At 40.2% G+C, this 13,468-nt stretch overlaps 1 protein-coding gene across 1 annotated transcript in view; it reads right to left on the bottom strand.

Annotated features, from left to right (window-relative positions):
* Positions 1–13,468, bottom strand: part of lg21h18orf54 (linkage group 21 C18orf54 homolog) — an 89,908-nt gene that overhangs the window by 24,965 nt on the left and 51,475 nt on the right. The window contains exons 10-11 of the mRNA XM_062031061.1: positions 8,983–9,049; positions 8,825–8,882 (exon numbers count right to left, since the gene is read on the bottom strand). Coding sequence (XP_061887045.1) covers positions 8,825–8,882; positions 8,983–9,049 — 125 coding nt within the window. The remainder of the gene's footprint in view (positions 1–8,824; positions 8,883–8,982; positions 9,050–13,468) is intronic.

Genomic DNA, 13,468 nt, shown 5'->3' with positions numbered 1-13,468 from the left:
CAAAGAGGTTGTTTAGGTCGTTAAGGAAGCTGATGCTGTTGTCACAGGGACGGGGGGCAGTTTTATAGTCCATGATGACATGTATGCCCTGCCACATTCACTAGTGTTCGTGGGGTGCCTTACGGATGGAGGCAGTCAGAGGAGTTTCATCCATGAAAAGCTGGTGAGAAGCCTAACGTTACCAGTAATAAGACAAGAAACACTCACACTACACATGTTTGGCTCCTCTGCAGCCACAAGATCACAACGCAGCACAGTGAAGGTCATCCTACAAAATGTGTGGGATCCTGGTCAGAAAATAGACACAGAGGCTGTAGAAACTGCCCAGATATGCTCAGCAATGATGAAAGTACCTGGTGAGCAGATGCAACATGAGCTTCGAAAAATGGACTACAGCTAGCAGACTTTCCAAAAAAAGATGATGGCTCAGAACTGTCTATCTAAATAGGTGCTGACAAGTGATAGGAAAAGTTGGAAAACGAACAGAAACTTTAGTGGCTTTGGAGAGCAGATTTGGATGATCTGTGCAGGGACTAGTGTCCCTGTCAAGCGTCACTGAAGCAACCTGCATGTTCATTCCACTCGAAGAGGCTCTAACTTCCAAATAACTCAGAGCTTTCTGGGAAATCAAGTCACCGTGTAACCACAAACAAGAACGTACAAAACCCAGCACAGAAAGAGGCTTTGCAGATGTTTGAGAAACCAACAACCTTTAATATTTAATATCAGGTGGACTTGCCCTAGAAGCCAGAAAGAGTGTACCTCCCAAACAACTACAGAATCGTAAAAAAACGACTACAGAGTCTAAAGAAAAGGCACAAGAGGGATGTGACGCTGTGTGACAATTTACAGCAAGATATTGCAGAAAAAGTGCCACAAGCTAACACAAGTGCAGACAAACTTTGTACACTAATAATTAGAGATGTCCGATAATATCGCCCTGCCGATATTATTGGCCGATAAATGCTTTAAAATGTAATATCGGAAATTATCGGTATCAATTTTTTTATTATCGTATCGGGTTTTTTTTAAATTTATTTTTTATCTTTTTTATTAAATAAACATAAAAAACGCAAGATACACTTACAATTAGTGCACCAACCCAAAAAACCTCCCTCCCCCATTTACACTCATTCACACAAAAGGGTTGTTTCTTTCTGTTATTAATATTCTGGTTCCTACATTATATATCAATACAGTCTGCAAGGGGTACAGTCCGTAAGCACACGATTGTGCGTGCTGCTGGTCCACTAATAGTACTAACCTTTAACAGTTAATTTTACTCATTTTCATTAATTACTAGTTTCTATGTAACTGTTTTTATATTGTTTTACTTTCTTTTTTATTCAAGAAAATGTTTTAAATGTATTTATCTTATTTTATTTTATTAATTTTTTAAAAAAAGGACCTTATCTTAACTCAGACCTGGGCATTCTGCGGCCCGCGGGCCGCATCCGGCCCTTTGTGCGTCCCTGTCCGGCCCGCGTGAGGCCAATTATAAATTACAAAATAAATTTAAAGAAGTATCTATGTCGAGTGTGCAATACAACGGTGCTGCTTTTGTTTTGAAAATCGTTATTTGTATTTTTTCCGTATGGACGTATGCGTGTGCGTGATTGTGAGTGAATGTGAACAGCTGCCATCATTAATTACAAAATAAAGTTGAAAAAACATCTATGTCGTGCGCGCAATACAACTGCTGCTTTTATTTTGAAAAGTATTATTTATGGGCGTGTGTCCGTGTGTAACCTGCGAGTGACGGTGCACACGCAGCGACAAGTGATGCACGGTTTACACCCGAGACGCTAAAAAGAGAAAAGTTGATCAAGAATGGCGTGTTTCCAACAAGACATGGACTGCAAAGCAACGTCCCCTCTAAGGTGCGTGCCTGCGCAATTGCGCACTGCTCAAGCGTCTGCTGCGCGCAGCAAATATATGCCGCGCACCAAATCAAATCCCATCTGAATTCTAAACAAAAATAAACATATTTATTCTATGTAATTTTGCAATGCAACTTTGAGTGACAGTGACAACAAGCGGCCCTAACGGTGTTCGTCAACACCGTTCAATTGAACACCGTTCAATTATTGTAACTTCTATCGAGATGCTTCGAGGACAGGAATTATATCGATCACTTTATTGAGCAAAACTGTTTATATTCGGACATAACCACACCAAAAACATGAGTAAAACAATTCTATCTCGAAAAACTAGTCATTTTCTGCCGTACAAACCAGGCCAAAACCAACTTGTCATCTGTCACCAACACGCATAGCACTAAACCACTGCTGCGTTTATGGCCACACAAAAAGTCGGACAACTCAAACACCACACAAAGTTACACTATGACTCCTCAGTCATACGTGTGCTTATTTTACTGTCATTTATTATTAATGTTAATTTATTTATATTAGTCATGGAATGCTGTTACACACACTATGTTGAAGTATTACTATTATTATTAATTATTATTATTATTTATCTTACGGTATATATCAAAAATAATATTGAGCAAAATTTAATTGAAATATTGTCGATGTGGCCCTCCAGCAGTGCTCGGGTTGCTCATGCGGCCCCCGGTAAAAATTAATTGCCCACCCCTGTCTTAACTGGTTGTCCAAATTAGGCATAATAATGTGTTAATTCCACGACTGTATATATCGGTATCGGTTGATATCGGTATAGGTTGTAATCGGTATTGGTAATTAAAGAGTTGGACAATATCGGAATATCGGCAAAAAGCCATTATCCCTACTAATAATCAATGTTGTGAATTTTTTTTTTTTTTTACAAAATAGCATTTCCATTGTTTCCCATTAACACTCATTAGTTATATTTTCAAATTTTACGGCGCCGTTACCAAGAGTGAAATGTGGTGTAGTATTATTGTAGCGTCCCAACAGAGGTACACAGCATGTGACGCTTCTTTAAAAGTATTCTGACCTAAACACGTTTTTAGCAAAGCTCATCAGTTCTAATGAGGGATGGAACGGTTAAGCTCGTCTTTCTTAGTGTTACTAATCAGTTTGGACGTGTAATTCTGAACATACACGTGCGCATCTTGAGACAAAGTAGGGCCCTATGATTTTCGCGGCATGGACAGAATTATCCAATAAAAACTAATTATAGTGTTCAATGCTGAAATCATGTGTCCGGGACCATTCATGTGTCCCCAAAAACACACACCTGCGCCCTCCTGAACCAAACAATGTCAATCCGGTCACTTGAAACACCTGAGTTTGCAAACAAATTATGAAGCTAAAGCTGGCTTGGCCAACACATCTCATCCGCTTGCGTTGTTGTGGACGACACCATTGACGCAAGACCAATCAGAGCTTTAAGTGTATAGATCGGTAGGTTGGAGTTCAAATCCCAGCCGAGTCATACCAAAGACTATAAAAATGGGACCCATAACCTCCCTGCTTGGCACTCAGCAACAAAGGGTTGGAGTTGGGGGTTAAATCACCAAAATGATTCCCGGGCGCGGCGCCGCTGCTGCCCACTGCTCCCCAAGGGGATGGGTCAAATGCAGAGGACAAATTTCACCACATCTAGTGTGTGTGTGACAATCATTGGTACTTTAATCTTTAATCTTCTTGCTGCCGATATTAACAAACTTCTTCAAAATGTTCTTACATTGTTGTCGTCAGTTTGGGCACATGTTTCTTCATTGAGCCTGGTATGGCAACACAACTACAGTCGTGGCCAAAAGTATTGACAGTGTTTCAATAAATTGTGTTGCATTTTTAGAGAAAATATTTGAAATGTCTGTTACATAATGGTACCTGGGTTTTTGTTGAAAAAGAGCCAATGAAGACGGAATTGTACTAAAACCGAATACGTTTTTTCCTGAAATATAATGTAAAACCAATTAATATGTTCTGGAAACCCAGAAATATGAACACAAAACAATAATTATAGTTTGACATGTAGAAAACAATGTGAAATAAATACACGTTTAATGGCAATGAGTGGCAAAAGAAGAAGTAAGGAAGGCAGGGGGACATGTAATTCTTTCTTGACTTCAACATTGGCGTTGTTAAGCCTATTTTAGGGGGGCTCAAGCCCCCATAAAATGTAAAAATATAATTTTGTGTTAAAAAAATTTAAAAATTTTTTTTTTTTTTTTTACAAATACATGCCGACATATTCATTATAAAGTGGCCCGAATATGAGTTTAAATAAATAATCATATAACCTGTTATTATTCACTCAGTTTCCCCTCACTTCATAGTGTAAGGTAGAGAGCCCCTTTAGTGCGTTGGTATCCAATCCATTCCACTTGTTCATATAGAAAATGCCCACATCACTCAAAATGCAGTCCGCATTTTCTCTGCGACCTTGCTTGCGGTCTGGCAGGTGTACGAAGCACATTAGCACACAGCACTGCAGAACAAGAACCTTGTGTCTGCAATTGTAAATAATTTAGTTTTTAAGTTTTGTGTTTCTTGTAGAATCTATATAAAGTAATATACATTAGCCTATTGTTAAAATAATGAAAGCAACATCATTAAATATATATTTGTTTTATTGTATTGTTACATTAATAGCTGTTGTATTATTATAGGATGGCTTGTTAAACATTTCATAGGATTTTCAGGGGTTGGAAAAACCAAGACATTTAATATAAAATGTAAAATTAATAAATACATAAAAAGAAAAAAAAAGGTTAAAAGCCATCGTCCTGGGGAGCATTTAATTTCGTCCTGTGCTACATTATTCTCAAGCCCTGGAAGTTACATTTAATTGTTTGCATTATTTGTTTCAGCATTGCACTTTGAAGATGGTCCCTCAGCTCTTTGACAGCTTTGGCTCTTTTTCAGATCAGCAGACTAAGTCTTTCTTATTTACAGTATATATAAATGTTTCTCATTTCTATTCAGACTTCCATATATATTTAATTTCCTTAACAGCTTGCCATAATATATATATATAAATATATTATATACAAGCCAAATTATCCCGATCCAGATATTACTTTAATTCAAGTAATTAAGTAATATTTCCAGGGCTTGAATTTACAACCATTTTAGTCACATATGTGCCCAAAATGTAATATGTGCAACTTCAAAATATTTGGGAACAAACAATTATTGTATTGTGAGCGAAAGTTGTGGCATTAGCCTCTATGTTGTGAAAAAAAGGCCTACTGAAACCCACTACTACCGACCACGCAGTCTGATAGTTTATATATCAATGATGAAATCTTAACATTGCAACACATGCCAATACGGCCGGGTTAACTTATAAAGTGCAATTTTAAATTTCCCGGGAAACTTCCGGCTGAAAACGTTTCGGTATGATGACGTTTGCGCGTGACATCACGGGTTGAGGCACACATTTTGGAATAGCACGGTAGGCAGCTTAAGTCGTCTGTTTTCACCACATAATTCCACAGTATTCTGGACATCTGTGTTGGTGAATCTTTTGCAATTTGTTCAATTAACAATGGAGACTGAAAAGAAGAAAGCTGTAGGTGGGATCGGTGTATTAGCGGCTGGCTACAGCAACACAACCAGGAGGACTTTGAGTTGGATAGCAGACGCGCTACCGTGAGTACAGCTTTGGCTTCCAAACATTTGATCGCTTGCCCGTACGTGCGTGCCGCTATGTGCATGTCACGTACGTAACTTTGGGGAAATATATGTTTCTTGCCGACTCTGATGGCGGCTGGGGTGTCGTCGAAAGCTACAACGCCGTCCGCCGCCGCGCCGCTGTCTCCACCTGTCTGGGTTGACTTCCTCCGTCTCCGGGCTGCCGACCGCACCGATCATCGTGGTGAAGTCCTTCGTCGCACCGTTGATCGCTGGAACGCAGGTGAGCACGGGTGTTGATGAGCAGATGAGGGCTGGCGTAGGTGGGAGCTAATGTTTTTAGCATAGCCCTGTCGAGGTCCCGTAGCTAAGTTAGCTTCAATAGCATCGTTAGCAACAGCATTGCTAGGCTTCGCCAGGCGGCACAGCATTGACCGTGTGGTTACAGGTCCAGGGTTTGGTAGTATTGTTGATCTTCTGTCTATCCTTCCAGTCAGGGGCTTATTTCTTCTGTTTCTATATGCAGTTAAGCACGATGCTATCATGTTAGCTCCGTAGCTAAAGTGCTTTGCCGATGTATTGTCGTGGAGATAAAAGTCAATGTGAATGTCTATTTCGCGTTCTCGACTCTCATTTTCAAGAGGATATAGTATCCGAGGTGGTTTAAAATACAAATCCGTGATCCACAATAGAAAAAGGAGAGAGTGTGGAATCCAATGAGCTCTTGTACCTAAGTTACGGACAGAGCGAAAAAAAATATGTCCTGCACTGCACTCTAATCCTTCACTCTCACTTTCCTCATCCACAAATCTTTCATCCTGGCTCAAATTAATGGGGTAATCGTTGCTTTCTCGGTCCGAATCGCTCTCACTGCTGGTGTAAACAATGTGCAAATGTGAGGAGCCCTTCAACCTGTGGCGTCACGCTACTTCCGGTACAGGCAAGGCTTTTTTATCAGCGACCAAAAGTTGCAAACTTTATCGTCGATGTTCTCTACTAAATCTTTTCAGCAAAAATATGACAATATTGCGAAATGATCAAGTATGACACATAGAATGGATCTGCTATCCCCGTTTAAATAAGAAAATTTCATTTCAGTAGGCCTTTAATAACATAGAGGCTAATGCCATGACTTTCATTGTGTTTCAGTGTATCTTGAAGGATCATGCAAGTAATTGTTTCTTGTTGATGCTGTAAACAAAATGTCACTGTGCAAACCCATGTTTGTTGTTGTACTGAACACAGATTGAAACTAAACCGACTGAAATAATAATAACAATGAATAATTTCTAAGTCTTTGTTAGCCGTTTGGGAAGTTTTGTGCTCGTGCGCTACGTTCGCTCGCATCCTGCATCTCCTGGGGGCTAAGCCCCCCTTGTCCTTAAAAGCTAGTGACGCCCCTGGACTTCAATAATGTTTCTCACCTTCTTTATCACAGTGCTGGCACTCCTGTTGTATTGAAGATACACATACAGCAGCTGTGTGCTCCCACAACTTTCTTTGTGTGTTTGTGGGATCAACTGATGCAATCACACACATGCGCAAAAGAGCTTTACTCTTTACTCCCACTTGGTGAAGATGTTTCGCAAAAAGCGAGTCACACTAAAACCGGGGCTAATGAATACAGGGCTAATTGGTTTGCTCCGTCGCAGAACTAAACTGATAAGCCGCAGTACCACTGTATGCACAAAATATATGACAATAAAATTTAAACATTCCAAGATGCTTTCATAGTAACACAATGAATACAACGCTGAAATTTAGGCTTGTAACAATGCATTATGTAATAATGTTGTTTTTTTTTAAATAAAAATCTAACAATTTGGTGCAATAAACCATCGAAATGTATGCCTTTAATTAGAAAAATTATCATAGCAACCTGAAACAATTAATCTTCATTAGAATGATTTTAGAAATCTAGAAGGATGTTGGATTGGTCAAACATAAATCACATGTTACTTTGTTGACTATACTGGAGGATGTTATTGCAAGCTGGAGACAAAAGTTACACTATATAAGTATTTTTGACAGTAAAACACTAAAACACGACATTTTATATTGACATTTGACAATATAAACAAGTATTTTAATTATTACATTTGCGTTTCACTTACACATTCTAAGTCTCCAAGGCTGAGAAGCGTATTATAAAAATATCCAGTAACAAACACGTCCACATAATTAAATTTACTGCAACATGAGATTCATTTCTAGAACTATTGTGACCACTAGGTGTCGTTAGTAAAAACTAATTACCACTACACTTCAATTTGAAGACAGTATGAATCCATTCCAGTTAAAAATTTGTGGTTTGTGTTTTTCATACCTACCATTGTTCTCTAATCTCTCTTACTTGATTAAACCGATTTTGTTACAAATCGCCACATTTGGCAACGCCACACAACAAAAATAATATAAGTATGTACCATGATTCGTGCTGACACCGTAACGGAATAATATCGGCATCGGCCAATACTCAAGGCTCCAATATTGGTACCAGTCAGGACACCCAAATAATAAGCATGTTATGTCTTATCATATAGTAATAATTTGTTGTTATGAAGTCCAAAACTTCCAAAATGTTCATAAATATATGTATATCATGCTGTTATATTGTTTATTTCTTACATATATCACATTACATTATACTGTACTGTGTAAGTTTCCAACAAAGACGAGTACGCAAACACACTTTCCTGCTTTTGTAAAGATTCATGAAGGATACATCTTTTTTTTTTAAAGTGGCATAGCCTTTTTAAATTTTTTAAATAGTTTTGTAGTTAAAAAAGGTGTTAATCTGGCTCCAAGGAAATTTTAGTCCGAGCCATCATTGCATGCAGCTCTTTTTAATTATACGTTTGTATAACTTTAGACTGTCTGTGAGGTTGTGAATGTGAACCAGCTACGGCGAGAGAGACATCGGTTTCTTGAGCGTGCAACTTGACTAAGCTAACCGTGATTACACCTCCCGCCCCCTTTAAAAAAAACATCTCAGAAGAAAAACGAACAATTACATTCAGCATGAACAAATTTCATTTGCCTGTATTTTTGTTCCCCAAAGTTTAGGCTGGGTTGTTTTATGGCTTCGGACTATTTTTTAGTAGAAGGGAAACAGGTCTCCTTTGGGAGTAAAGATTACAGACCCCTGATCTTGGTGGTCATCCATCCTGAAGGTTTCTATTTTAGACAAACTTATTCAATGAAGCCGATTCTGACTCTGATTTTGGTGGTTCTCTGCCACAGCACAGTGAATTGATGTGAGGATTTACAGTAGAAGTGGTGAGGCATACCTGATGGATTTCCTCTGATGGAGCCTCAGGGATGCCTTCTGCTGCCTTTGCTGACTCGCTGCATTATCAACACATGTAATTAGTGTTATGTAACCTATGTAGAATGCATACATGCTGATTACATAATCGTATACAAGGGTGAACGTGTAAATCCTTACATGTGGGTCGAAGATGAACAGACATGCAGTTCTTCACTGTTCACGGGACTCACAGCATCAATGCGAGCTAACAACAACAACACAAGACAGTTTATAAAGATGAAAACATTTTACTTTCTCTCCAGTTTAAGCAACACTACTGCTACTACTATGGAAGAAGAAGCAAAGGAAATACTACACTCATTCTCCATTAATCCATGTTCAACTTTTCTATGACTCAAAACAGGGTATAAGGTAGTATTCTATCCCAGGTGACTTGAAGTGACAGGCAGACTAGACTTGTCTTTGATCATCATGGCGCCGATCACGGCTGCCTCGGTGCTCTCGTGCGCTCTGTTTTGTTTGTTTTTGTGCGTAAATTGTGTGTCTGCATGCTCTTACCCCTGCGAAGAGCTACTGAACTTCAGATCAATCACCCCTACGGACTTATTACCGGCATTACCTGGCATATTTCTCTCCAACATCTGCTCACTTCCCAACAAGATAGACGAGCTAGCGTTGCTGATGAGAAGAAACAAGGACTTTTCCTCTTCTTGTGTTTTGTGCTTCACGGAGACGTGGCTGAGCGCGAGTGTCCCGGACAGCGTGGTTCAACTGGAGGGCTTTTACCTTCTCTGCTCTCCTGCTCTGGAATATCTTTTAATTCACTGTAAGCCCTTTTACTCACCGCATGAGATTGTTTCATTCATACTGGTGGCTGCCTACATACCGCCCAGCGCGGACGTGCATGACGCTCAGCGCACGCTTGCAGACCAGATCTTACATCTGGAACGGTCTTTTCTGGACGCTCTTGTTATCGTGCTTGGGTGACTCTAACAAGGGAAATTTGAGCCAGGAATTACCCAAGTATAGGCAGTTTATTAAATGCCTGACCAGAGAGGAAAACACTTTGGATCACTGTTACACCCCAATAATCAAGGCATACCATGCAGTCCCGCGCGCTGCTCTCGGACTATCAGATCATGTGATGGTGCACTTAATCCCTTCATACAGACAGAGACTGAAACTGGCTAAACCTGTTATGAAGACCTTTAAGAAGTACACCGCTGAGGCTGTGGGGAAGCTGCGCGCATGTTTGCAGATGACAGACTGGGAGGCAATTGGAGCGGCCACGGACAATCTGGACGAGTATACGGACACTGTGACCTCATACATACAGTTCAATGAGGCGTGCATTATTCCAACACGCACCAGGGCTTGTTATAACAACGACAAGCCCTGGTTCACACCCAAGCTCCGACAGCTGCGCAAGAAGAAGGAGACTGCGTGGAGGAGCGGGGACTGGAGTACCTACAGAGAAGCAAAGTACCACTTGAACAGGGAAGTGGAGAAAGCTAAATCTGTGTACTCTAACCGTCTACAGGAACAGTTCAGCTCCAATGATTCTGCAGCCGTGTGGAGAGGACTAAGGGCCCTTACGAACTATAAGCCCAAGCCCCCCAGGCCCTGAATGACCGGACTCTCGCTCAGGGCTTTAACACACATTACTGTCGTCACGAATGGCCTTCAGCTCATCAAAGCTCTGCGCCCCCCACCAGCTCCCTCTTAGAAGGCCCAGCAGAGGATGTTGAAGAAACTGAAGGTGCCGACCGAAATGCTGGTGCAGTTCTACTCAGCCATCATCAAGTCCATTCTCACCTCCTCCATCACCGTGTGGTTCCCCGGCGCCACATTCCGGGACAAGCATTGACTGCAGCGCATCGTACGTGCTGCTGAGAAGGTTATTGGCTGAAAACTCCTACCCCCCTAGGACCTGTTCTCCTCCAGGACCAGGAGGCGTGTGGGTCGGATCACAGCTGACTCTTCTCACCTTGGACACAAATTATTCTCCCCTCTCCCCTCAGGCAGGAGACTACGGTCCATCCAGACCCACACCTTCCGCCACCTGAACAGTTTTTTCCCCTCGGCCATCAGGCACATGAACAATAACAAGATCTGATAGCTCAGTTACAGCTCATGTTATTCTATTCTGTGTTATATATGTTTTATGTTGCATGACTGCGCAAAATAAAATTCCTAGTTTGTGAACCTGTTCTCAAACAATGGCAATAAAAACTCTTGTGATTCTGATTCTGATTAACCAGTCAATCAGAGATCAAACCCAGAACTCGGCATGGATCGGTTATCGGCTTTAATGTACAAGGCGGTATGAAAAAGTGACAGTTTGAAAACCACAACAATTTTTCCTTAATACAGTCCGTATAGCATAGGCGAAAGTGTAAGTCAAATCTTTCATGTGCGGCTGCAGCGGCATGTTATCAGAATGCCTTCCCTTTGCACACAGCTCTGCAGGCTGTGGGATGAAGGTGGTTTGTGGTCTTGCACAACACATGTATGTATGTCTGTATGTGTGAAAACAGAGTGTACCTGGGGCACTTAAAATCCTTTTGCAAAATAGTGAAATATAGGAGGCTGCGGAAGTTAATTATCTAGGGATAATCCTAGACCGATTACTTAAATTTGAAACGCACATAAAGAGAATCTAAAAAGTAGCAAAATGGAATCAACGGTTTTAAGCTAGATACATTTCACACTATTTTATCCAGGCAGCTAAAATGTTCATGTATGGCATGATTTTTTTCACATCTGTCCTATTGTGTAACAACTTGGGCTCAGGCAGCGCCCTCTACGATCAGACAATGAAATTTGTGTACAAGACACATCGAAGAAATATATTTAAACAATCTGCCTTTTTCGTTACATGCTGTCAACTATGTAATATATTACCAACAGAAATCAAATTAATCTGAGACATGAATCGTCACAACAAATGTTAAGTGTTGGCTGAAGGGAAAACAAAACTGTACAAGTTAACTTGGCCCTCATTGTTTTTTTTTTAAAGGAGCCATATGTACGAATTGCATGTCAAGTCATCATTAAATGGCCCAGATATGTCAAAAGGCATTAATAAATCATGTTCTTTTCACATACCTTGATAACTGCTAACAGTAGTTCAGCCGGGATATACCAAACTATACAGCCCCAAAATCTTGTTATTGTTTTCATTTTGATGTCCCTCCCTCCACTTTTTTAACCAATTAGAGAGTCTGTGAGAGTGTTACATCCAGGTTGCCAGTTACGCACTGCCATCTTCGTGTAGCTACTGCCACTGGTAAAGTTACAAAACATGTCAGACCTTAGTAAATCCAAAAGGCCTCGTTACGATTCTCAACTTATCATGACAGAGCCAGGAACAAAACGAGGATTTGTATGGGGGATCCCTTTGAAAGATGGAGACGATTGAAGGCGGAGAAGATTTTTTCATCTGACGCCAAACTTGCTAATTTCCTCCTTGATAGGTAAGGTATTTACGTTTTCTTATTACTTGTAATAAATGGAAATGGACATTTCGTATGTAAACTATATTGTCCAATACAGTCTATGGAAGGTATTATGTTCGTGCAACGAATGCTTAGCATGCTAGTCCGGTCAATGGGAGCATACATATAGCCCAGTTCAATGACACATCGACATATAGGCTAACGGGGGAAATATATGCCCGTTAGCCTGTATGTCGATGTGTCATCGAACTGACAGGGCAAAATATATTTTCGACAAATAAAACCTATGTGGATATGGGTAGTGTCAGTGCCAATTTCAATCTCAATATGCTGATACACTGAGGAAATGGGTTCCAACATTAGCACGGCTGTCATCATGGCATTGTAAAATGTATGGAGACAGCCAAATCACATTATAAAATAATTCCTCATTCGTGTTTGCATATTGTGGACTACATGTACCAAGTTATATGACAATCTGAAATGTTTGAAACAGTAGCCTATACGCATACATTTTGGCGTACATTAGGCTGCTAAACATGCTCTACTTTTTTTCACCAGTATAACCATTGCTACCGTTGGTTGTAGTTTGTTTTAGTCTTTGTTTTCTGATAGTACTGACAATAACCATATGACTGCCATTTGTTGTGATATTGTACGCAGGCATGACAAACTTCTTCCTGAAAATAGCCTAATTTCTGTGTAAAATGTGTTGGTTAGATATTTGTTATTGACACAATGCTTGTCTATTCAGCTATTATGGTCCCAGCACCTCAACCCCTAGTAAGAGGCAGTGATTTGATTGATTGATTGAGACTTTTATTAGTAGATTGCACAGTACAGTACATATTCCGTACAATTGACCACTAAATGGTAACACCCGAATAAGTTTTTCAACTTGTTTAAGTCAGGGTCCACGTTAATCAATTCATGGTAGTTTGAAGTTCTTTGGAGTAGCCCAGTCGATCGAGCTGGATTTAGCTGCGTGTCTGGCAACCTCAGTCAGGGAGAGGTGGAAGGGACCACAGAATTTTGACCGTGATTGCAGTACTATTTCTGGCCATATTCTTACATATGGCTCCTTTATTTTGTCTTTTTAAATTTCAGTATGCAATATTTTAGTATGATTGATCGATTGTATAGTGTATTATAAATATGTTCTTTATTACATTTTAAAAAAAGGCCCATCTTAGGGACACAAGTTG

This window comes from Entelurus aequoreus, linkage group LG21, assembly GCF_033978785.1.
Source record: "Entelurus aequoreus isolate RoL-2023_Sb linkage group LG21, RoL_Eaeq_v1.1, whole genome shotgun sequence".
Taxonomy (NCBI): Eukaryota; Metazoa; Chordata; class Actinopteri; order Syngnathiformes; family Syngnathidae; genus Entelurus; species Entelurus aequoreus.
The sequence above is the reverse complement of the archived record's forward strand: the minus strand, read 5'-3'. Positions and strand labels throughout refer to the sequence as shown.